Below are 27,550 nucleotides of genomic sequence, written 5' to 3' on the forward strand. Positions count from 1 at the left end.
AATAGGAGCTACCTGACTAGAATGAGGGATGTTGCTCTCATCTAGGAGGTCATGTGGAGTACCACAGTCTCTTCATCTGTATACCACACAGGGAGGTTAGGAGCTATGTCATAATATGTCCTCCTACATCACATGTTCTAGAACTACATTCACCGTATTTACCTCCCTCTGAGTGTCACTCAAGTCACTATTCGTGTTTCTCATCTTTAACCGAAAATGTGTACTACATATATCTATTTTCTTCAGCAATTGTTTGGCCACGTACAATCACTTGCACCTCTTGTCAATTCGTCATTATTCGCCGAGTTGTTCGTTTTATATTTCTCACTTTATTTTTTTTTGTTTTCATTTCATCGATCTTCAGTAGCTGACAACACTTGCTCAAGTGCATTCTGAAATCCTGACCGTAAACTTAATTCTCTCCTTGGACGTTCCATTATGCAACCAATTAACTACATTAAAACGTATCAGTCATTCCTTCTTAGCTACCAAACTATTTTGAATTCTAGTTAAAGCCGCCGATACAGAAATACCCAAATACTTGTAAGCGCAGACTTGCATAGAAACTTGACTTTTCTTGCTTATATTCGTAAACTGGGGTCATCGTTTAAGCTGGGACAATATGAAATGATATGTTCGGCGATTTTGGGTGAAAATGGTGAATAACTCACATAACTACAGGGTGAACCAGTAAGTATTGTCAATAGGCCTACTGCGTGTAGTACATCTAAAGTGGAGTTCAATGACGTATTGGTCAACTTCATATTTTCCTCTGTTCTTGAGTGACGTCACTTAAAAGTTTTTTTTCTAAAATCATTACTTTTTCCCAATAAAAATGTTATTACTCAGAAAGTTATAGTCCGAATTCGATTCTGATGACATGGTTAGAAAGACAGTTAAATTCTCTAAAAATTGATACCATTTCGAAGCATATAAGTTATTCTTCAAACAGCCTCAATCTGTAACCAATTTGTAACTTTTGACAACCTTATTTTAAGACAATCTACTTTAAAAATTGACTACAGCTCCATCCACAAGAGTTTAATGAATTAAACAACACAATACAATATCACTGCTGTATGCTCGTGAACATGTTTTCTTGCAAAACAAAAGCAATTTCTCATACGAAGATAAAAGGAATCCTGGAAAATAATATACCGTTTGAAAGCCCATTAGACAAGGAAACTTTTGTAAAAAGTGCTAGCACCTAGGTCTGAAAATGATCACATAAGAGCCTAATGAGTTTTCTTAAAAATTTCGATTACTTTTATTTTCCTAGGTTCCGGTGGAAGATTAAGGCAGTTTGGAGAATAATTTATGCTTCAAAATGGTGTCAATTTTTAGGAAATTTATCTATCTTTCTAACCATGTCATCAGAATCGAATTCGGACTATAACTTTCTGAGTAATAACATTTTTATTGGAAAAAAGTAATGATTTTAGAAAAAAACTTTAAAGTGACGTCACTCAAGAACAGAAGAAAATATGAAGTTGGCCAATACGTCATTGAACTCCACTTTAGATGTACTACACACAGTAGGCCTATTGTCAATACTTACTGGTTCACCCTGTATACGTATTTGAACATATATCACCAAATATAGACGAATTAGTTGCTAACAATCAAAGCCAAACTTCTCATTAAATATTTAATAATGTAAAAAGATTACGTTCTTTTATTCTATAAAATAATTTTTATCTAAAAATCTAAACAATAAATTTTGATTGAAATTGAATTGAATTACATCTCAATTTTTGTAATGTCTACCTTTATAATTCAATATTTTTATTGAGTATTTTAACCAATTAAGCGTGGAATTTAGTTTTAAAAAAAAACCCACAGTGTGCGGAATTAAAATCAGACAATGACGTGGTATACACAGTCGAACGCAGGGCAAAACAACCAAAAGTCTTACAACGTCGTAATAGACACTGCAAACGACTTTTTCTGCAAACTCTGGGGCTTGAGCTAACCAGAGCATTCTGTACATTTCTAAATCTTGCCCCGCTTCACGTATGCATTGCTCTAGTTAACTAGGGGCGCAAGTGCTTTTACAAGAAAGAAAAGAGCTTTTTGAATTCTGTGCAAAATGAAATCATGCTCGTACTGAGGTCTGAACCTCTATCTATAAGGTAAAAACGGCATTGCACAAGGGGTTGAGAGCTTCTATTTGTGTGCATAATTCCCCAATCTCTAATGCAGAGACCAAACATGTACCAACCACTTATCATTTGGCTGACTCCGCTCCGTATAAAATACTTGGCAATTTTATATTTTTCACAACGCACCGTAATAGCGATTTGTTTTGTCGTGTATTCACGTCAAACACACTTAACAGGATATTTTAGGCTCTTCTATGCGGCCTGCGCAAAATTTTTAAATTTGTATCTGGCCCGTTGTGAAAGAAAAGGATGCTCATCCCATTGTAACCAACTTACTTTTTCTCTACCATAAATATTTACACTAAACTATTAACTATTCAAAGTAAAAATGATTACTTAAAAGCCAAAACCCGTTTGATTGGTGCACAGGTCTAGGACTCTATTACTTTCGCTTTTGTGCAAGTATTTATTTCTAGTGATTCCTGCATTGTTCAGCGTCTTAAACTACTCACCATATTAGTCACCACCATCTTCCCACCAGAGAGACCATCCAATCAAAGGATAAATAAAGTAAAGAATAAAAGAAAAATGCAGTCATTGCCATAATGAAAAGGTGCATCTTTTGTCGGCAATATTTACAGCTACTCGTTAGGAATAAATAAACACTTCCTTCGTATAATATTCATATTTACAACAATAGAGAGAAAGGATTTATTACTTAATGTGCTCTTATCTCACTTTTACTAGCTCTTTCTTCTATAAAAGGGAAGTATTGTGATCGATTCAAATTTTCGGTATTAGTTTTCATACTCCTATTTGAAGAAAAAGAAAATTCGCGATACTCTTCCATTGATCTGTTTTGAAGAAACTCTTGTGTCGTGTGAGGAGTCTACATCAGATTTTTTGTTCCAAAATTTACTTATGATCTTGCTCATTACTTCTAGTATTTTGATAAATCATATTCAAAAATTTAAAAATAATAATTAAAAGCAATTAGATTGTTATTATCGCCTACACTACTTATTCAACCCTTGTAAAAATTACAGACCGATCTATCTGTACTAATGCAAATAACACATTAAATTTTGGCTATCCCCTAACTCCTGGCAGATGCTAGAATAAATAAATTTAGACGTTCGTACATGTTCTCTGTGATAATGATGAATTAATAAGAAATGTACTAGGCGCCACGGTAGCCGAGCGAGATTAGAGGCGAGACCTGTAAAGCTAAGATGTACAAGTGGTACTGGGTTCGATTTCCCGGTTTCTAGGCTTTGGATTTTCTTTAACGGTTAATAAGAGAAATTTACAGTAAAGTATGTTTGCTATTCGCCTCCGATCACGACACGTAATTGGTAGTTAGACGTAAAGCCCGCCTGACAAAATAGGCAATTACTTTAATTTACTTGAAAAATGTACTTAAAACATTAATAGCGAATTACAAGTAAGACTAGAGACCATAACTTAGATATAACTGAAAGTAGCAGATTACCATAATATTTAATAAACTTCTAAGTAGATGTCCACGAAGAAAAATTTGTTGCGAGAAAGAAAAAGCGAACTGGGTACCGAACAGATAGAAGAATTTGGTGACAATTTTGGTAGAATAAACGACATATTCATTTCTAATGTAATTAAATAGTTTGTTTAAGGTTGCTTTTGACTTCCCTTTTCGGGAATTTCGATGCAAAACCTCGATAAACCCTTCTCTTAAATCGATTATTAATCGAGAGATTCATGCGCTATATTCTTGACACTTTAACATCAAATCCAAAAGTAATGGATTAAGTTTTAAAATTTCATGAAAAGCTCCCTTACAAACCATTCGAATAATTTCGCGGGCTAATTTTTTCTTTTTTCTCTTTATTTATTTTCACAACTGCAGTATAATTCTGCAACAAGTGAAGCTGATACAACATGATACATAGAATACATACATGAGTAGCATAAGGGGAGAATTCACCCATTGGTGAAACTCCCAAAGAGGTACAGTTCACTATTGTGCACTTGCAGACTGGCACTTACAGTACTTCATTTAGAAGATCGCGTGGCCACCTGCGCTTCAACCGCTTGGGAGGATTTCCTGGTAGAGTTAAGCTACTAGGGATGTGAGATAATTGAAGTATAGAATTTAATGTAACGGTATCTTACAGCTTCTGAAACATAGGGGAACAAGGAAATCTCGGTGCAAGGTAGAGTTAGAGACATAGTAAGGAGCATTAGCTATTCTACGGAGTGTTTTTTGGACTGGAAGGATTGGATTCTTGTAGATATTGGAAGCTTTGGCTGAGCCCTAAAGTTCCATTCCCGCAAGTCCAGGCCGGTTTCAGTATCATTGTGTAGATAAGTCGTTTATTCTGTTGTTAGAGTTTAGATCGCTTGACGAGAAGCCTGGAGAGAAGTTTGCATCGTCTGTTCAGTCTTTCCGTTTGAGTCTAGTAGGTGGGATTCCAGGTTAGGCGTTTGTCCGTGAAGAGTCCTAGGTACTTACCACAATCTGTTGTGGGAAGAGGAGTGAGGTTTAGGTAAAAGGGTTGAATAGTTCGCCTTAGGGAGAATGTAATGTCATTACATTTGTTGGTTAATTTTTGGTATAAAAATTATGCTGTATAGCAGTTAAAGCAGAAATGGAGTCCTTTTTTGGAAAGAATTTCTAATAATCTTATGCAAAGCCTTCTAAATAAGCATTTATCTTCAAAATTCGTTAACCATAGAACGTAAAATATAGTTACAACGATGTCAAATTTCTTCGATCAAAATACTATTAACAAAAGTGATGTGTACTATGGAGGAATACAAAGTTAAGAAAAAAGAACTGTATATTAAGAAAATCATTTGCGTAAAACATTATACGCATTAAGCACTATTCTTACATAATTAAATCTACTTCAAAATCCATTATTAGTTCAGAAGCCATTTTGGAAGAGGTGGCCTACATGTTGCTAGCATTAACAGATAGAATTATTTCAGAACATTACAGTATTATGTAAGTGCATGTAAACGCAATGATTTTTCCGCGAAATAAGGCAATGAAAAGTTATCTTCTTAAAAAAAAAAAATTGTAATGCGCCGTTTCTTCTAGTAATGAATTTAAAATGAAAAAAATGTAGGCATGGTACAACTTGATAATGTCCGCTGACATTAATTGAGGAACTGGCGAGTGACAACCTAATGACCATTGATTACCATCTGCTCCAGCAAATTAGTAAAAAGAAAAGACGTTTTGTTATTTTTTATTATTTTTATGGGAGATTTTTTTCTAGCCCAATTAGTGTTTTGTATATCCGGCATCTCCTTTCGCCAAGTTTAGCCATACTACTCAACCACCAGACTGCGTCTTCTGTTGCTAGTTCTACTACAAACAGATGGGCACTGATGGGTCTATAATAGATTATGTAAAGCAAATAATTGAATAAGGAAATGTTGAATTACCTCCCTGGTCGCGGGATGAATCCCTGTCTCCGTGCTGGTCTCGCCGCCGGCCCATCTCTTCCCGACCGTCTCATCCTGTAAACATAATTTCCCGGTTAGATTTTCAGTTCAGTTTTCCATCAAGAAAATGGGGCAAAGAAAATACACAACCAACTTTTCCTTACTGCTAGAAAACTAGTACTTTTAACAACAAAGTTAGTTACCCTGGATATTATTATATACGAGGTGTGGCAATTAAATAACGAGACTATTGCAGTAAAACATTTTATTTTAAATTTATACATATTTAGTTATTATCTTCAATATACACCCCTACCCTATCCCTACGACGCTCCATGCGAATTTACCATTGTTCGAAACAGTGCTGGAAGTCTTTTTCTGTGAGCTCCTGCATGACGCGTGCCGCTTTTTCTTTCACACCTTCAACGGACTGAAATCGTGTTTCTTTTAATGCAGATTTGACTTTAGGGAACAGACAAAAGTCATATGGGGTGACCTAAAACTGGGATGTTGTACTTGGCTAGAAACGTCTTGACAGACAATGCAGTGTGAGCCGGCGCGTTGTCTTGACGGAGAACCCATGACTTGTTCTTCCACAAATCGGGCCGTTTTCTTTACTCTTTCACTGAGTTAAGCAAGCACCTCACGGTAGTAATGTTGATTAATTATAATCGATATTTTCATCCGTTTTGGATGTGGAAGGGCGACCCGGGCGGTCATCATCTCCGACGTCTTCTCGGCCATCTTGGAAACGCTTGAACCACTCAAAAACTCGCGCACGTTATTAAAATTCATCGCCATAAACTTCTTTTAATAAAAGATAAGTTTCAGTAGCGGTTTTACCAAGTATCAAGCGAAATTTCACGTCAATTCGTTGCTCTACTAAATGTGTAGTATCATGTTTTCGGCAAAACGAAACTAACACCCCTTACACAAACGACGATTTCGATCAGACAGATTTCTGTACAAACACGTGAGACGCTGCAATCGAAAGAGAAGGCTTTAAGCTGCACAGCTGTCGGTCATTAGGATTTGGCGCGTGCACAGCTCTTCTGTAGCAGCATCAGTCTCGTTATTTAATACCCACACCTCGTACTCTCTCAGCGTCAGAACAGTTCTTAAGAGCAAAAAAGGATGTGGTAACTTCCTGAGAATCCCGCTGGAAACCACTATCCCAGAAAACTATTTAAAATCTGTAGAGTCTATGTCATCATTGTACGAATGTTATTACAAATTTTTAATCTCATTAAGTATCAAAAAAGTAGGTAAAATGATACAACACTGCAACTGCATACCAACAAGACAGAATAAATTGTTCAATGTATCACATAATAATAATAATAATAATCTAATGTTAAATGCAGTTTTATGACAATAAGATGAGTAATGCAACTTCGAAAGAGGTCATAAGACACAATGATAGGTAAATACTCTTATGATAGAAATGGAGATGGGAAAAAAAGTCTGTACAGATCTTGTTATTTAGTTATATACCTGGCGATCGTGATGGTACTGCACGTTTCACTTGCCGTTTTATAAGTTTTTATCCCTAGAGAAGCCGCAATTTAAACACAGCTTAAAAACAAACTTATTTTAAGGATCAAAAAGTGTTTTTTAATAAGCCTTTTAATTATTTATATTGTTGCTCTCTATTCAGTTTAAATTGATCAAAAGAGATATACGTTTATTATTAGTTAGATGCTTATTTTTTGAATTTTTAAGTGACGTTTTGAATAATAATGGATGCTGCATAAATTACACAATATACCGATTAATTCGGTGTAATGAAAATTTGGAAGGTTTGGGGGGGGAACAATTAGATTAATTATTATAATTAACATTAATCAATAATACAATTAACAGGGAAGGGATTAGCTCAGGGAGATCCAGGCTCCTGGCCCTTAGATTACTCTTCCTAGGCGCTTCCTACGGCTCCGGTGATTATATGTAACGAGAGAGCACAGTCCGGAGACAGACAGTGCACTGAAAAAAGCTCTAGGCGTTAATGATCTCAGATGTTGCCTTAAATTGGAAAAAGATTTAAAAAAAAATTAATTATTAAATATAATAAAACTTCTCCAAAGGGGATGCGTTACGTAACTGGGTCCTTCATCAAAAGATGCTTCGTAAATTTTAATCAATAAACTTAAGACCATTTTGGTAGCTGCTTTAATCTAGTTATACTAATCCCAAAATACAACTTAGTCAAGCTATATGTAGCCATAATTGGAAATAGACATATGTTCTAGATCATCTTGTGTCCGCACAAATAGTGTCTGTCTACTTACTAAATATGATTTCATTTTTTTCGGCCTGTCAACACCAGTGATGTTATTCAAAATATTCGTTTGTAAATTTGTCTTTGAAGTATTTTTTTCTTTTCCTGGAAGAAATGGGGGCCAAAAATACTCCTAGTCTTTTGAGTTCGGCCTTTTGGAGCAGATTGAAATATTCCTTATTAATTCTGACAGCTCTCAACATTTGAATATTACTAAAAATAAATTTGCCGTAGATTTCCACATTGAAAATATATTTTCATTCATATTTTTTGAAACTAGTCGCAATCGATTGGGTTACTCGATACAAGAAAAGGCGATACACCGTTCAACGATCATGACCAAAATCTTTTATTGTTTTTTCATCTCCTGATGACAGTTAAACGATTTATATTAAACTGGAACTTTATGAAGTTTTGTAATTTTATTGTTTTACTGACCACAATAGGTACTAAGCACAACATAAAGCGCCACACAATTAAATGAAAACACATTTTCACATCCATGGGACTCCAACACGCGTTGGAAGCATTTAAAAATTAATTAAAACTGTCCGGTAGGACATTTTTATAAGGGTTGATCGTCAAAAAGTGCACGAAAAAGCGTAACGTTGAAAAACACCCAACTTTGATAATTTTTTTTCTCTTTTTGTATAAGAGATAAAATTCCCAAATTTTCTTTAAAATGTAGGGCAGATCCTTCTTTATAACTGTAATTTTTTGCAACAACTCATATCAAGTAGATTTTGAGAAAAAGGTTGCCGAAAATGAGCAAAAACGGCATTTTCAGAAAATGTTCTTGTTCTTGTTGTTGTTCTTCTTCTTGTTGTTGTTATCTTTTTTGTAAACAACGTAACGCCTAAACGCACCAACCGATTTTCATGAATGAGGTGTCATTCGATTCGGAATTTTATGTAGATGTGCCTTTTGGGGGTCTCGACGCTGTACATTAAATGGGGGAGAAGTTAGCCCCTTATATGTGAGGCCCCTTCCAAAATTATTATTATTACTAATAACTCTATAAATCTTAACCCGATTTTGATAAAATTTGGCAGGATGAAAGGGTTAGGGCTCTCCTACGTAACATTAAAGCGACGTTCTGCTCTTACCCTTAATAGGGGAAATTATTAAATTAATAAGTAACGACAAGGATTGGTAATGAAACTGAGATAATACCTTCATTTGACTCAAGTATTAAATTAAGAAATCCTCAATTAAGCAATAATTGTTTAGGATTAAAACTTCACTATCGATATACTTATTTTATAAAAATGAAAATGAATAATAATCGTCATTTTATTTGTCTCTTTCTAATGGATTTTTTTAATTACCTTTATGGTAATTTATTATACCAAAGATGACGAAAGACAGATTTATAAATAAAAATCATTGATCCGATTATAATGTTATTAAGCAATCGATTCTGAGTATCAAAACGAAACAAAAACAAGACGTGTATACATCGATATGATGTGTTGCATCTTTCAGAGGTGTATTATGCCCTAATTACATAACTAAGGGGATGTCAGCTGAGCGGTGGGGGCTTATTGTTCATTAAATATGTGAGAAAATTACCTATAACCTCTCTCCCTACTTTATAACCTTTCCTATTAGCTATTCATTTTTTTTTTTTATAAAACGATATCAAGTGTTTTAATTCAGTCATTACCATATAATAAGTTGACCAAAAAACTGACATAGTTGTGGTTTATAAAATTCATTGACTGCTTCGGTAATTAGTGGACTATTATTGTTACCTTTTTTCTTTCTGTAGTAGAAACTTATCCGGCGGTTATAACCTAGATATTAACATTTTGGAATTGTAGTGATAAATTGGGGGTTTATTATTAATTTTTTTTTTTTGTGAGACAATTTCTGACTTTCAGTGGCGAGTGAATCGCCTGGTCAAATTTGTCTCTTTTTGGTTCTTTGTTTGTCTGTAAGAAGTTGAAGATGAGCGGTTCAGGGAGAGGGGTGGGATGCAGCTGAAAGAGGAAAGTAAATTTTTTTCTGTGAAGAGCCTGAATTCAATTTTTAATTAAAGATTCTTTTAGATCGAATTGATTGGTTCCATCAGAACCGTAATATGGTGCAGTATTGGTTATACTGGATAGTATTTTTTGCCTCTAGAGTTTTAGGTGACGGTATACGTTGAAATGCTTGACTGGGACTCCACAGTTCGAGTACAAAGCGAACAGTACAATTCAGTAGCACGATTTGCAGTATGATTTGTGTCAGTACTTTGTAGTAAAAGTAGCAGTTTTCAATTGTACTGATCTATGTCTAAAATCTTTTTATAAAAAATAAGTTATACCAGTCTCGCATTGGAACGCCCAATATAGTTGTAAATTTGTGCCGATAACCCACCAAGCCCATCTACTCGTATAAAGAACTCATGTCCATTCCTGGAAGCCAGGCTGATATCTGTCCATAGGCACAACCAACGGCTGGTTTGAGACCAATTAAAAAAAGAAAAAAGAAACAGATTCTTAATTAGACCAAACCAAGATCACCGTATTTTCCTTGTCACCTAATCTATTCGACAACGAGTAGAACATTGCTAGTCTAGTACAAATTTCTTCCAACCACCTGGAACATTCCAGTAATGGTTAGGGGCCTAAAATTTATAAAGTTTTCAGATTTCATAGTAAAATTATTTGAATCCCTAGCTTATCGAAAGGAAAGTTGGAACGAACTTCCAGCTGCATCACCTAATCATACTTTTTAGACATAAAGATGAAGCTTTTATCTATAATATCTATAAAAATAAATGATGGTCTATCCAGAAATTTCGACTTAAAGGAATATTTTCATATTTATCTTTTAAACCTGAGGATTCGGGCGAGTTCTCCTTCATTTTTGTAGGTAACTAGAATCATTCTTGACTCATCTGAATGTAAGATAGTCCTATATAAGCATAAGTATAAATAAGTGAGTCGTCAGCATGGTTAAGTATGAGTGTAAGATATCCCTATGTAAGTCTAGTGAGTCGTCAACATGGTTGAATATGAGTGTAAGATAGTCATGTATAAGTCTAGTGAGTCGTAAGCATGGTTGAATATGCGTGTAGTTATTTTCTAAGTAGAGGGAGTGGAACTTTTTATATATACATTTACTACTTTGAAATGTACTAATCAGTGAAGCTTTAAAGGTACTTCATGCGTTTTAACCCATTACAATATTGATAAGAATATATATTGTTTTTAGTATAAATTAAATAAAACTATTTAAGAAATATAAAGGAAAATAAAGTTATCAAGGTTATCTTAAACATAAATAAATAAATAAAGTGTTCTACTTTATGTTTTCGTAAAATTATTTTTTGATAAGTAATTATCATTGAATATAAATTTAAATATACATATATGTATATATGCATATAATAATTGTGAAATCATGAACGTGTCTTTCTTGGTGCGTGCGTGAAAGTGTGTAGGTTTATGCATGTGGATGATGGTCGATTAGAATGTTGCTACTCGAAGAGGATTTTCTAGAGATGGAAGCGGCAGAGAATGAGAACGAGCATGCGCGTGAAAGGCAACAAACAGTGTGTTGCGTCAGTTAGAAGACGCTACTCCCATTATGCAATCCCTAGCCCATCCCTAGCCATAACCGTACATCCGCGCCAGCCACTTCTTCAAGATACCCTCCCTCCCTTCCTCCTCTGATGGCCTTCTTCTCAATATAATCATCCGTCCTTTACTGCATCACTCCTTCGCTTTTTTTTCCCTTTTTTTTATACCACATCATCTTTGCGACATTAACTGCATGTGCATGATTCAAACCTTTTTATCATTATTATTAAGTATGTATGCACTGTTGTCCCTGTTGACATATATTTATATATAAACAAGTAGATAAGCCGTGAGACATATTTCATTTTATCTTGTGTAAAATATTGCAAAATTTATGGCATTCCAGAGCTGTAGTTAATAAAATACAGGTTTCTTGGAGTACATAGTGATCAGTGCTACGAACAATTATTTCATCGTTTTGCGGCTGGCTAAATGTCTTAATGTTTCCAGATTCTGACCTCATGTAAGGGGGTGGGTTGATGAAGCTTCTACTGAGATGTTGGCGTCCTCTCGGGAACCCAAACACAACACTTTATACTTTTGCACAACACAAGTAGAAGCCAAAGAGCTCAAACCAAAGTGTTATAAAAAGGGAGTAACTGTGACGAATACTGAATCTCAGAAGAAGTTGACCTCCTAAGTTATGAGGAGTCCTGGTACATTATTCATTTTTACTGAAAAGTAAATCTTATTGTCAAGCAAATTGTTACAATAATAATTCATGATTCAAGAAACAAGAAAAAAATTGTGGTAAATAAACACTTCTTCTAGTTCTTCATCTTCAGACAATTAAATAGACAATGCAAGATTTATTGATTACCAACAACAAACTGATGAATGTCCGGTTTAGTACACAATAAACATGCTCATATATATGAAAGATAAAATCCGTTATATTACTCAAAAACCTTTTCTAAATTTACATATTTTACGTATTTTTCGAGTGGTTTTCTTTGAATGTTGTTTTCTTATTTTTGTTATTAACATAAACCAATTTTCCTGTTTTTCTTTTCTTATGTATTTTTTAGAACTTCTCATGAGCTATATTTTCTTTTAAAGAATTGCTTTGAATATTATTTGTTCATCTCGGGTCTTTAACTGTTTATACAAAAAAAAGTATATGAATATGTAAAGTATATCACTTACAAAAATACATAAATATATATTTATGAACGCACAAACATATATATAGTGTTTGTGTTTAGAGAATATTTATTAGGCAAATATAAAAAATAAGTTATGTACATAATAAATAGCGAGATGTGTAGTTGATAAATTGACTAAAAAATAGACACATTAAAACTGTCCGGTAGGACAGTTGTATAAGGGTTGATCGTCAATTCATAACTAGGTTACAAGTAACGCGATAAAAATAAGTTAAATTTGAGTATATATAAATAAGTGTAGTGAGTCACCAACTTGGTTAAATGTGAGAGTAAGATGGCCCTTTATGTGCCTAGTGAGTCGCTAACAATGTTAAATGTGAGTGTACGTTGGTCTTATATAATTCTAGTGAGTCGTTAATATGGTTAAATAAGAGTGTAAGATAGAACTATCTGATTCTAGTGAGTCGTCAACATGGTGTAAGATAGTGCTACATAAGTCTGGTGAGTCAACAACATGGTTAAATAAGAGTGTAAGATAGTACTATTTGAGTCTAGTGAGTCGTCAACATGGTTAAATAAGAGTGTAAGATAGTGCTACATAAATCTGGTGAGTCAACAACATGGTTAAATAAGGGTGCAAGATAGTGCTACGTTAAGTCTGGTGAGTCGTCAACATGGTTAAAGACCCGTGTAAGATAATCCTGTATAAGTATAGTGTGTCGTCAACATGGTTAAATAAGAGTGTAAGATTGTGTGGTACATTAAGTCTGGTGAGTCGTCAACATGGTTAAATAAGAGTGTAAGATAGTGCTACGTTAAGTCTGGTGAGTCAACAACATGGTTAAATAAGAGTGTAAGATAGTGCTACGTTAAGTCTGGTGAGTCGTCAACATGGTTAAGGACCCGTATAAGATAATCCTATAATCCTATATAAGTATAGTGATTCGTCAATGTAATTGTAGAAACTGCATTTATGTTTACAGAAATTGCCACAAGAGTTCTCCACCGGATGGAGTGTAAAGTAAGCTTACAGCCTATTTAATGGCGGCTAACTAGCCTATTTCTCTATTATCTATTTCACGATTAAACAATACAAATTCTCAACTTTTTTGTGACTGTTAACGATAATTGTGTAAAACATGAGGTATTATTCCAAAAGAAATATTATTTATCGTATTATTATTAGGAAATGTTTTTTCTTGCTTAATTTAAAAGTTTATCAAATACCTATGGGAGAAATGTTGGAAAAAAAAATTTAAATTAATTATTTCATTGAAATTATTGAGTTTAAAGTATTGGCCAATCACAGTGTAGTAAGGTTGCAGGCGGTGGGCGGGTCATGCCCACCTCTACTGTAATCACGCCCACCTCTAGTGTAGTCACGCCCCGTCCATTCAAAGCTGGTATTAACAATGGTGCTTCAATACATTTAACTTATTTTTCTAAATCCTTGATTATTTTCTCACATTTTATTAACTTTTTTCAGTTATTTTAGAAATAATATTAATCTTACGCAGATATTGAGAAATAATGCTAACAAATTATTCGAAAAAAAATTTCATTCTCAATTTTCAAGAAATTTTTTCATAAGTTAAAAACGTTTTCGCCAATATTCGTCAGTTTCACTTTACTTTCTCATGAAAAAACCTCGTATGGACACTCACATGACTTTTTCTTACGAATATAATTGAATTATCTTGTAACTTAAAATTTGGTAATAAAAAGAAAAAAGAGATCAAATTAATAATAATGTTGATAGAATGCGACACATTCCTTCTGAACCAAACTATTAATTGAGAAAAAATTACAAGCCAAACTGACATTTAGGCTTAAGTACGCCATTAGATCAGCTTCAAATGAACGCTTTTGCCAAATTCATAGTTAATTACAGAAAAAGCCTTTCCTTAAAACTGCACTTCCATTCTTCTTGGAAGTTTAGTTAGAAGTTTAATAATCAAATACTCAGAGGTAGTAAAACCTTTAAATACCCAAAATGGAAGTTTAGAATACCCTTATTAATTCCTAAATAAATAAAGTTGATTGGAAAAAACTATTGCTATAAATGTAATATTCCTACATGTACGTAATGTGTACATGTATATGTAATGTGTATTATGGTTGCATTCAATTTGACTTTAATTGATTAAATTTTTGCCCATTTCTGGATACGTAAGAGTTTTGAGTTTGCTATTCGTCTCCGTCCACGGACCAAAGTTGGTTTTAGTATTTGAGCTGACCTAACAGAAAGGTTCAACTTCTATTGCTAAAAGAACTATAACAAAGCGATGTACTACCCTTGAATTCTGACTAGCCTTTTTGTACACTGTTGCAATGCCTAGAAGCTCCATGTTAAATTAAACAAGAACGTCCTGTCACTTTCTCATAAAGTGTAAATTTCTCATATTGCATATTGGATAAAGTCGAAGGAATTCGAGTACCAGTACCACAATGCATCTTAGGTTAGCGGGCCTCGCATCTAACCGCTAGCCTTAATTACTATATCCCCAAAGATCCTAGTTTATTTCCCTGTAGATTCTAGGTCTATATCCCTGTAGATCCTTGGTCTAAATATTTTCATACTTTATTTGACTAAAATTTTACAACATTTCATTATTCAAATATTAATTTTAATTAATTTTTTTATTTAATTTTCAGAGAGTTGCTGAGACAGAAGACAACGCAAACTCTAGTAGAAAAAGGTACTTCTTAAAACTTAAGTTTCTTAACCTTCATACTGTTATAAATATTATTATTAAAATAAGGAAAGAATTTATATTTAAATTTGCTCCACTCTGTGTGAGACCAGCAGATCTAATTATCAAACAACACGCGTACATCTTTAGCCTAAAATATTGGTACTTATTATTTAAATTTCTTATTTTTTCTTTTGCTCCCAATTTGCATACAACTATTTACAATTCTTCTTTTACGGGACATTTCCCGTATAATAATTTTAAAAAAAAGTTATTCTTTAACATTGCATAATTATCCGCATTTTTTTCCTTTATATACTATTGTCGTCGTTTTTACGATATCTGTTCAAATTTTATGTGTTTTGTAATAACCTTGGACTGATATTAATTTTTAAATTTCATCTTGTTCCCACATTTGTTTTGTTTGATATACGAGTATATGTGTGTTTGTGTGAATGTTGTAGATATATATAATCGTGTTATATATATGTTAAAATGATAACGATCATAAGGTAAAATTAGTCTGCTCGTTAATCACATTAGACTTAGTAATTGGATAGAATGAAAGTATTTATATAATATGGATGTGAACACATTGATTCCGGATTTCAATAGGTGCGAAATTTGACACTGAGCTGATAATTGGAAAATAAGGCTCGCCAATGTTTTACCTTACAAATATAAATTTCTTTTCTTTTTTGTTTGACTAAATTATCTGACATATCAACAAATATAACATTTTGTTGGAAGGCAAAAGAATCGAATACTTAGTTCGCTAAGAGCACTTAGTTTTTATGGCTATTAATATTATTACACAGGGTGAACCAGTAAGTATTGTCCATAGGCCTACTGTGTGTAGTACATCTAAAGTGGAGTTCAATGACGTATTGGCTAACTTCATATTTTCCACTGATCTTGAGTGACGTCACTTTCAATTTTCTTTTTCTAAAATCATTACTTTTTTCCAATAAAAATGTTATTACTCAGAAAGTTTTAGTCCGAATTCGATTCTGATGACACGGTTAGAAAGACAGATAAATTTTCTAATAATTGATACCATTTCGAAGCATAAGTTATTCTCCAAACAGCCTCAATCTGTAACCACTTTGTAACCTTTGACTTCCTTATTTGAAGACAGTCTACTTTAAAATTGACTGTTGGTCCATCTTAAAGAGTTTTCAATGAATTAAACAACTTGATAACTAACTCTGTTGAGTGCTCCTGAACATGTTTTCTTGCAAAACAAACGTATTTTCTCGTACGAAAATAAAAGGAATCCTGGAAAATGATGTACCGTTTTTGAAAGCCCATTAAACAAGGGCTTTTTTACTAAAAAGTGCCAGCACCTAGGTCTGATAATGATCACGTAAGGGCCTAATGAGTTTTCTTAAAAATTTCGATTACTTTTATTTTTCCAGCATTCGGAGGAAGATTGAGGCTGTTTGGAGAATAACTTATGCTTCGAAATGGTATCAATTATTAGAAAATTTATCTGTTTTTCTAACCGTGTCATCAGAATCGAATTCGGACTAAAACTTTCTGAGTAATAACATTTTTATTGGAAAAAAAGTAATGATTTTAGAAAAAAACATTAAAGTGACGTCACTCAAGAACAGTGGAAAATATGAAGTTGGCCAATACGCCATTGAACTCCACTTTACGAGTAGATGTACTACACACAGTAGGCCTATGGACAATACTTACTGGTTCACCCTGTATAAAAACCTTAATATTTATTAGAAGCTGCAGCAATATCAAATCGGTACATCACGTTTGAGCTTACAGTGGCTTTTAGTTTGTGAGATATTCTGTTTGAACATAAATACCAATGTGTTTTTTGCCTTCAGGACAAGCACTTCCGGTAAGAATTTAATTACAGAAATTAGTTATTCTTGCAGTACTTCCTCTTAGTAGTCGGTAGAATGAGGAATTAAAAAGATAAGTTCCAAATTAAAACCGTATTTCTTTAAAAATCGAAACGTTAAAAATTAAAAGAAACAGACCAAAAAAAACCTCATTCGCCAATTTTTCAACATGCAAAAAACAAGACAAGATAATAAAATAAACATAATGTAAAACGATATAATAAAGATAAGAAATGTGTAAATATTAATAATCAAGAGTAATTTGGGGATTTTAGAAAAAAAAGAAAAAGATAAAAAAAAATTCCTAATAAACTGAATGCGAAAGGAATTAAACTAAACGTACCCAAATTAAGGCCAACCATTTTGGGACAAGAGAATCAATTTGCTCGATTAAAGGCATCAATTAGAGAGAGAGAAAGATATCCGAATTTCGGCGATTTAATGCACCAGAGGAGAATCAGAAAAATGATTACTGATGTTATTGCGAGAAATGCTTGTAGACACGATTTACATAAATGATAAACTCATTAATAAAAGTCATTTCTCCAATACACAGACATATGTACATTCAACTGTATCCTATAATCTTCCATATACATTACATGTATTAGTGTTTATTAATTATGCTTATTTCTACTGTATATTTATCTTAGAACATATGTTTTCTAAAAAAAATATATATTCTTTTAATATCTAGGTATTTACGTACATTTTTCATTTTTAAAAAAAATAAATGACAGAATTTATACTAAATATTTTGGTGGTCCTTAGCTTTTACAGCAATTTACGGTGATCAATTGGGCATTGATTGAGTTAGAAACCGACCAAAATTATTCCGTAAAATGGTTCTTCCGTTAAACCATTTTCTTAAACATAATACTTGAAATTTGACTTACACACATGTATATTTTAAATTTTAAATCCGATTAATATTACTCAGGTGATGAGACTGCATTTTGCACTTCATTGCATCATTTTTCTGGATGAAGTTTTCTAATTAAAGTTTACATATCTACTTATGGGTAATTAGCAATCATACTAAGGGTTCAAGAACATTGTTGAAGCCATCTTTGAGAAAATTCTATTTAAAAAGAAATAAACGAAATAGCGGTTAGAAAACTGATACTTCGGGTTCGCTAAATTTGTCTAAATAGTGGCATCTTTCGAAATAGTAAATTTGAATTATCTGAGATTTTTTTTTGTTAAATTACGCATAAAATAATTTGTTAATAAAATAAAAGTAAAGTAAGGCCTATTTTTTCAGCGGGCTTTACGTCTACTGAATTAGGTGTCGTGGAAGGAGGCGGATAGCACACTTTACTATAAAGTTCTCATATTAACTGTTAGATAAAATATAAAGCCCAGACCAGGGGAATCGAACCTACTAAACCGACAATACATCTTAGCATAGCGGGTCTAGCCTATAACTGCCTAACATATGTACTTTACTGTAAACTCATATTAACTATTAAATAAAATCCAAGGCCTGGACTGGGAATCGAACACCACTAGGACCTGGATCTCCTCAACAAGTTTTTCTTCGGTCTGCGGTCTTAAGGTGCTCCATCTTCTCACTCTACGACATCCAGCCATCTAAGTCGAAGGTACCCTAGAATTCTTCTTCCTCCTGGGTTTTTTCATTTAACCGTTTTCGGGGTACCCTTCCAGCAGGCATCCTCTCCTCGTGTCCCAACCATCTCAATCTCCCTCTCACAGTTCTTTATTTGGGCGACCAAACAATTCAATCAGTTCTTAATTCTTTCTCATTTTCCAGTCGCCATTCATGGGCACTTAGGGCTAAATTTCTTTCTGAATATTTTTCTTTCTCAAATCCCGAGGATCTTTTCATTTTCATTTTTGCTAAGCAGCTCCCACGTTTCGCTGGTATATGTGACGATGGGTCTGATAATGGTTTTATAGGCTATTATCTGTCTTAGCCTTGCGGTACAAATCCTTGAACTACAAAACCTTTGGAATAGCGAACAGACAAATAGTGGAATAAGTGAGGGTAAAATAAAACCCAAGCGAATGAGGTATGGTTTTCTATTACAGATGTTTAGTAACAAGAATTTTACATTGCGTTCATTTACTGGTAAAGTTTGTATCTCAAAGAAAAATAATTGAAAAATTTAAATAGCCAAGTTGACGGTTAATTTAGTGTTTTGTGTAGCAGAACTGTTCCATCCGCTTGTTTGGCACTTCTCCAACATTTCTAGGATGTTTAACTTGGAAAAAAGAGTTAAAAACTCTAATATATGTATATGTTTATCGCTGCGTATTAGTGGCAATTAGTGCATATTAGTGGTTAACGCTAAATATATTCCATGACTATAAAACCGCTGATATAGGTATATATGTAACAAATTAATGCCTTTAAGGGGTTATTGGCAGTCAGAAATTTGAAAAAATCGATTTTTTTTTTATTTTTTTATATTAAAGTATCTCAGGAATGTTGTCCTAACATTTCAAGTCGATCCGAGCAAAATTGTAAGAGTGAAAGTGTTTACAAGCCCCGACCGTTCGAATTACCATCGCTGAGCACAGAGCGCAACTTGCTACGCGGGAGGCAAGAATCCTACGCAGACAGCAGAAATCGGAAAACTTGGACATTTTGGAAGACATGGAGGACTTATTTTATGGGCCTGGAATCGATGACTCTGTGTAAGTTGAAAAAAAGATTATCCTAGTTTTATTCGCAAACCTTTAACCGCAGAAAACTTTAAACGCGTTTTTCTCAAAACTACGTTTTCAAAGTCGGTGGACACGATATCTCAAAATCTACTGCACCGATCTTTTTGAAATTTTACGTATTTCTTTTACACATATTAAAATCGTACTTGGACGAAGGATTTTTTTTTTCAATGTAGACAACTTGTTTTACAAACATAAAATGGTCAATTTTTTTAGTGAAAATCGTGAATCAAACTTTAAAGTTGTCCCAAAAATTAAAAATTCAATTTTTTTCTAAATCCTTCGGTCAAGTACGAGATAAAGTCATCTACTAACGATATCTTTTCGAAATTTTGATTTCAGATGATCCAATCTCAAGATATCATGTCCACGAGAGGGTTGCATTTTTTTGGCGTGTTGCATTAAAATATTCGCCATTAGTACAATTATTATTAATTTGTAACGAAAAAATTACAATAAGTTCTTTAAACATGGACTGATATGACGCAAAAGTTCCCGAATAAAAAAGTAAACACGTTTTTCCCCCCAAAAAAATTGAAAAAATGACTTTTTTGGCGCCTCTGACTGCCTATAACCCCTTAATCAAATTACTGTAAGTCGAGATAACAATACCACCATATTAACCTGAACAAGGAGCGGATTAAAAGGTAGAGACAACATAGATTAATTAGATTTTGAGCAATACATTGCCGAAAATGGGCAAAAACGGCATTTTTATACATTTACAACTTAGCCCACTAAACGATAACATCCAAGCTGGGGTAAACAAACAAATTTATGATTAAAATTAGATTTTTCTAAAATTAAAAACAAATGAAATGTGTAAAATTTATTTTCGGCAATAGAAAATCTTTGAAATGTTCAAATCTTTTGTTTTTTTCACAAACAAAGAGAAAATGTTAAAAGATAAAAAGTGAGATAGAATTGCTTATAGAACGAAAACAAATTGATATCAGTTAGAAAATATCTACTCAATTTAATACAAATAACGATAGTACTATTTATAACAATATAGTTAGAAAAAGGGAACGTTTAGTAGTAAATTTAGTTGCTATAGTTACTGTAAGTATAATACATGGATAGATAACTAACAATAAGTTGTTTGAATGAGATTAGTATATATATGTATATATATATAAAATTGTGTAAGAGAGATTAGAATAGGTGGCAGTTTGTTCATGTAGTTGTTGTCATTTACAGATGGGTTGTGTTTGAGTATTAGTACTAGAAGACTAGTTCCAGCATTATAGCTGAGCACTACATATACACCAATATATACACATACATATATATATATATTTATGCTGGTGTCGGTATTGTAGACTTACTTTCACTGGGACTAGTGTTCCTGTAGTGGTGGTGAGGTTGAGTTCTGGGGCCGAGATACTCCCGTGGGAACTTGAATTACTCTAAAAACTGTCGGAGGCCCTTCACCGACCAACCAGGCCTAAATACATTATCTACTTTAATACCTTTACATTTTATTTATTTAGTTTTTTTTTTCTCTTCTTCAACAATTTCCACACTTATCGTGCCCATTAAACATTAAAACTGTGCCTTTTTTTCTCTTTCTTTTGCTAATGTATTACTTATTTCTAAAGTTTTAGTAACATTAAGCGTTTTTAATTGCACATTAAAAAATGCTTGTCTACTTATATTTAAACTTTTGGTACATTATTTCTACTTATAATAAGATTCATTACAACTTACAACACCAAAGTATTCTCTAAATAATTCTAGTGAATTAAGTTTATATTTCAGCGGTTGGCCAGCCAATTTCAGATATTTTATATCTAGTAGCGAGCGACTAATAAACGTACTTTACTCTAAATTTCTTATATTAACCATTAAATAAAATCTAAGGCCTAGGACACGGAAATCGAACCCACTAGCCCAGTGGTCGGCAACCTATTTTAAGTAGAGGGCCATATTTCCTTAAATAATTTTAATAAATCTTACCAAGAGCTGCAAGGATGATAGTGTACAAAACTGTAGATCATTTGTATTCGCAATTTATTATTTTATGATATTCAGTAACATTTAAATGTTTTATATATTTATTTTCACATATTGCAAAGTAAATAAACAAATAAACAGTCTTACAATATAAATCAAGTACTTTATTTTGATATTGTTTCCATTCAATTTCGAACCTATCACATTTAAAATTATTTTTGAAAAAAACTATGAGAAATGGAATTTTCATTCGTTACAATAAAATTAAAATATACAATATATTTTAAACAGGATGAAGAGCCACACAATTTGGGTAAAAGTGCCGCATGCGGCTCGCGAGCCGCGGGTTGCCGACCCCTGCACTAAACCAACAATACGTATTAGCTTTTCGTCTAGTAGTCTCTTAACCGCTCGACTATCGTGGTGCCTTTATGAATGTACATACTTGAAATGTTTATTACTCTTAAATGGAGTGAATCCCTCCGCGTATTCATTTCAGTCACATGCTTTATAGTAAGTAAGTAAAAGTAATCACCTATTCTTTTCAGGCGGGGCTTAACGTCCACCTACCATTTACTAGGTGTCGTGGACGGAGGCAACTAGCAAACGTACTTTACTGTTTCTCATTTAACCATTAAATAAAATCTAAAGCCTAGACCAGGGGAATCGAACCCACTAAACCAAAATACATCTTAACTTTGCAGGTCTCGTCTCTTAACCCGCTCGGCTATCGTGGCGCCTCACATGCTTTGCACAACCTCCTTGTTCTTGTTTACATCTTATTCAAATAAATTTCGTATGTTTACATATTTTCACATGAATTTTTTCATTATATTCATATTGAAAGTGACTAGCTTGCGAAACTAATCTAATTTATATATTAATTAAAAGAATAATGTAGAAATAAAAAAAAAATTTAAAAATTACAAGGTCGATATCTCAAGGTCTTTGCTAATATTAATTAATGATTAATTTGATCAAGGTTGTGTGCATTAAGTTGAGTGAAGAATTATGTATTTGTATGTCAGTTAATGTGTGTGAGTGAAAGATATACAACTTAATTTGTATTTAATACTTAGCAGAATGTTCACTCGATAATGCTAGCCGCTAATTGGTTGCTCAGATTTATTTATAATATTTAAAAACAAATCATATTCTAATAGAGTCTTTATGCTAAAAGAATGATAACAAATTTAATTAGAAATCCATCAATTAATTTTTGGAACTTCACTGCCGTCAAGAGAACCTGATGTGATAAAAATATTAATTTTTTTGAACCAATCAGAAAAATGTAGAAACAAAAAAAATGGTGGGAAATGAAGGTACGAGGGTCGTTTGAAAAGTCCGTGCAAAGTCAGAGAGATAGCACCACTTGCGCGTATCGAGGTTATTTTTAGTTAGTAGCATCTCTTGGAAGAACACACACCAAGTTTCAGCCAGATCGGTCTATTTCTTTGTGTTTGGCATTCGTTTGAATCGAGGAAGTCGAGTGATTTTCAAAAAATGGACGAAAAAGAATTTCGTGTGTTGATTAAACACTACTTTATGAAAGGCAAAACGCCTCAGGAGACTAAAGAGACGCTTGATAAACATTATGGTGACTCTGCACCTTCGATTAGAACAGTTTATAAGTGGTTTCAAAATTTTCGGAGTGGCCATATGGGCACAAGTGACGCTGAACGTTCTGGTCGCCCTGTTGAGGTTACTACTCCAGAAATCATTGATAAAATCCATGATATGGTGATGGATGATAGAAGAGTGAAGGTGCGTGAGATTGCTAGTGCTGTGGGCATCTCGAATGAACGGGTACATAATATTTTGCATCAACATTTGGACATGACAATGCTATCCGCAAGATGGGTGCCGCGATTGCTCACGCTTCACCAAAAACGAAATCGTGAAGTGTTGCAAGGACGGTTTGCAGCTGTTCCAGAAGAATCCGCAGGACTTTAAGCGTCGTTTCGTCACTGTGGATGAAACATGGATACATCACTACACTCCTGAGACCAAAGAACAATCTAAACAATGGGTTACCAAGGGGGAATCTGCGCCAAAAAAGGGGAAAACCGTTCCTTCGGCCGGAAAGATTATGGCGACTGTCTTTTGAGATTCGCAAGGAATAATCCTCATCGACTATCTGGAAAAGGGTAAAACTATTACAGGTGCATATTATTCATCGTTATTGGACCGTTTGAAAACCGAGCTGCAAGAAAAACGCCCACGATTGGCCCACAAAAAAGTCCTTTTCCATCACGACAACGCACCAGCTCACACCTCAGCAGTTGTGGTCGCAAAATTAATGGAAATAGGGTTCCAACTCGTTTCACATCCCCCCTATTCTCCAGACTTGGCTCCCTTGGACTACTATTTGTTGCCCAATATGAAGAAATGGCTGGCGGGAAAAAGATTTTATTCAAACGAGGAGGTGATTGCAGAAACGAATAGCTATTTTTCAGACTTGGACAAATCCTATTATTCGGAAGGGATCAACAAACTAGAGCAGCGTTGGACGAAGTGTATAAGCCTAAAAGGAGACTATGTTGAAAAATAAAAAAGGTTTACCCCAAAAAATTAAGTAGTTTTTATTTTTGCACGGACTTTTCAAACGACCCTCGTAACTTTAGGAACTTCATAATTTTCTTATTAATAATTGAACAACACACGGACACATTAAGCCCCTTAACAGCTAAGAGTTATACTGAGCGAACCTGCCAAACTGAGATGTATTGCTGGGTAGTAGTTCGACTTCTTGATCCCTGACTCTAGGTTAGAAGTTGTTTAGATATTTAATAGCCGAGTAAAGTGACGCATTTTTACATTCTAGTTTGCGTTCATTTTTTAAAAAACATTTTCCAAGGTGTTCAAAATAAAAGTTTTTGTTCTATATGAGCATAAAAAAGTTACAACAAAAAAATCTTTGTAGCCCATTTTCGGCAAAAAAAAAAGGGGGAAAAACCGATTAATTAAACTGGCCACAGCCGATTTATCAGAGCGCTTATTGCTAGGGCCCTTGTTAGTACCGTTTTGGAAAATTAAAAATTTGAAAATCTGAGATTTTTCCGTTTTTCAGTTATGCCTTGGCTTAAACACAAGAACTTACATAAAATTTTAGTTCACTTTATATTAATAAATTACTTTTCAAAAAGCTAGGAGTCCTAGATAGATAGATGTTAGGCAATAAAACATTAGAGCTTAAATCCTGTATTCTTTAGTAAATAAAATATTGATAGATAATCTTACACCTTGCTGCTAAAGGTAATAGTTAAAATTTAGAGCCTACTTTTGGTTAAATATTATCAAATTAATACACAGAGAAAAATATATATTTTATTTTAATAATAGTCTTTTAATCCAAAATTACAAGAACTGAACAGACGTTATCGACTACTTACAAGACTCTTAGACGATAGATCAAAACTCTCTCTGGACAACAAAAGACTGATCTATACTTCTATTTTGAAACCCATCTGGGCGTATATACTTAGAACTATTGTAAACGTTCCATTTTATGTCTCTCAACCTGGACTATACACACTGACCTTAACATTCCTTTTATCACCGAAGTTGCTAAAACACGATACAGGTAACTCCACTTCAGCCTGCGATCTCATATAAATCCTCTAGCTCAAAAATCTTTCTACTAGAACTCTTCCTGACAATCCGGACAAGACACCTTAAGAGACAGTGGCCTCGTGATCTCCTCTCTAGTGAAGAGAGTTAATGTTTAATTTATAAATCTAATGTTTTGGAGTGTTACCACTGGGGTAACTTCTCCACTCGTTACCTTATCATTTATTACTCGGTTATCACTGTTACTTATAGCGCCAACGCGCTGATTGTTGCAAAAATAAACGTAAAATTAATAAATAAATCCAAAATTATTTGCTAAGAGTTTGAAGAAAAATTCCTTAAAGTGAACGTGTATACTCTTACATAGTTTAACAAAATATTTAACTAAAAAAAGCTTCAGCTCACGGGTGTACCAAGCAAACAAAATGGGTGGGAATATGTTCATTAAAAACAATGAATGTCCTTCAAAAAGTTTGCTCACTTTTAGTGTACACAAAGCGAGAGAGGGTGAGGCGGAATGAAATCATAAAGTGTAGAAATAAATTACTTTATTAATAAATAAATACAAAAAAAAAAAATGCAAATTAAAAAAAGGAAAAATAAAAATTGGGGCCATCACGGAAAAAGAAATAATTAAAAAATCTTACGAATATAAAGATTATTTTGTCACATTTTTTAAACAATTCTGCATTTCCATGTTTAATATGCGAAAATGCAAAATTAAAATTGCTATTAAAAATAAATTAATTAAAAATTCTGACGTAAATTAATATTGATAACTTAACTAAGAGGTTATTAATTTTTTATTTTATTTTAACGAAAAATATGAAATGATAAATTCCATTAGCAAGATATTAAATTACCGTCAGGAAGATTAAACTTCTTCATCTAGATGATTTTTTTTTTTTTTTTTCACTAAAGGATTTAGCTGTTTCCTTTTTTGAATTATTAGAAGTTTAGTAATATAGAAGGCGGTGGCCCATTCTGAAGAGATGATTTAATCCCAGATCCATAATTAAGATAGCAGTGTTGTCGGTCTCGATTCGATATATCAAATTTGTCTACATCATCAATACTTGTTGATTGATATTGATTCGATTTTTTTTTCTGTTCACTCCATATTCATGAATTTATACAGCTCAGCTGGCATGAGGCCAAATCCAACATGACAAGCATGTCAACAAAGTTGTATCAAAACTTATAAAAAAAAATATTAAAAAAGGCAAAATATTTAGCGTGAATATTTTGTTTATAATCCTTTACTGAAAGATTTTTTTTTAAAATAAAGTAGCTTCGTACTTTCTTTTTTATTGTCACTTCCTGTTATTTCCGATTTAGCGCTTTTGATCAAGATATCCTGTGTCTTATCCCGTCGAGATAAAACTGGCATTGCAAACTTGATCGTGTTGTGACTTTCAGTCAATTATTTTTTGTTCGTTGGCAGGTGCTTAAAATCCAAACCACATTTCTAGTGAGAACTGACACACACAACTTTATCCAAGTCCTAATTTGTACAATTTATTCAAACTATGACGTCAAAATGTATTACACTCTTATTTTCATTTTGCTGTTTATACATTACAATGTAGTGACATTTTTAAAGGAAGTTTATCCCATTCCTCTCCACAATTGCTCTAAAACTAATTGTCCAAGTTATAGATCTAAAAAGTGAATATCAAGTGCTCCCAATGGTAGAAAAGAGTAGAAATATTTGAATGTATGAATCCAATATTGTTGTAAAAAATTTGGGGTAAAAAACAAAATAAGAAGAAATATTTGAGGGTTGGGCCAAGCTCCTTGGGTTTAGTAAATGAAGAGATAGGAACAGAAATAAACTTGGGTTTAGCAGTAACTCTTATTTAATGATGAAATCATGGAAGTACAGTAACTTCCAAGAGTGATACCGGCAAGTTGCATAAAACATTGCAGCCAAGTAACTACGTGTCAACGTAACGTAATTTCAGACCATCTACAAGAATTCAAGAACTCTGAAATGAACTAGAGGCAATGTCAATTGTAGTCAGGTAGCTCCAAAATGGCAGAGATAGAGGAAACAGTGATGTTTACTTAGCTGAGCTAGTTGCATAAATAGTCTGTGTTATTTGGGAACCAAAACAAAACGGAGATCTCTGGATGTAAACAAGAGCATTGGGCGAGCTCCTCTTAAGGAGCGAGCAAGTATAACACTGGAAAACAACTACAGGAATCGAATACGTTCAGAGTCTAATCCATCGACTGCTTAAAACTAGAGCTGAAGGGATCCTCCAAGTTAGGGCACCCGATTA

At 33.5% G+C, this 27,550-nt stretch overlaps 1 protein-coding gene and 1 long non-coding RNA gene across 5 annotated transcripts in view; one reads left to right on the forward strand and one right to left on the reverse strand.

Annotated features, from left to right (window-relative positions):
- The window catches only part of LOC141457024 (Krueppel-like factor 6), a 268,145-nt gene that overhangs the window by 143,152 nt on the left and 97,443 nt on the right, over positions 1–27,550 (reverse strand). For all 4 annotated transcript variants that reach the window (XR_012460167.1, XM_074133508.1, XM_074133507.1 and 1 more), the window contains exon 3: positions 5,535–5,609. Coding sequence is in view for 3 of the 4 variants with exons in the window: in XM_074133508.1 (XP_073989609.1) it covers positions 5,535–5,609 (75 nt within the window). In the remaining variant the exon portion in view is untranslated. The remainder of the gene's footprint in view (positions 1–5,534; positions 5,610–27,550) is intronic.
- The window catches only part of LOC141457025 (uncharacterized), a 203,032-nt gene that overhangs the window by 49,600 nt on the left and 125,882 nt on the right, over positions 1–27,550 (forward strand). Inside the window, exon 3 of the long non-coding RNA XR_012460168.1 lies at positions 15,146–15,189. This is a non-coding gene — a long non-coding RNA (uncharacterized lncRNA). The remainder of the gene's footprint in view (positions 1–15,145; positions 15,190–27,550) is intronic.

The sequence above is a fragment of the Rhodnius prolixus genome, unplaced genomic scaffold (genome assembly GCF_049639745.1).
Source record: "Rhodnius prolixus isolate KJV_2025 unplaced genomic scaffold, Rpr scaffold_10, whole genome shotgun sequence".
Taxonomy (NCBI): Eukaryota; Metazoa; Arthropoda; class Insecta; order Hemiptera; family Reduviidae; genus Rhodnius; species Rhodnius prolixus.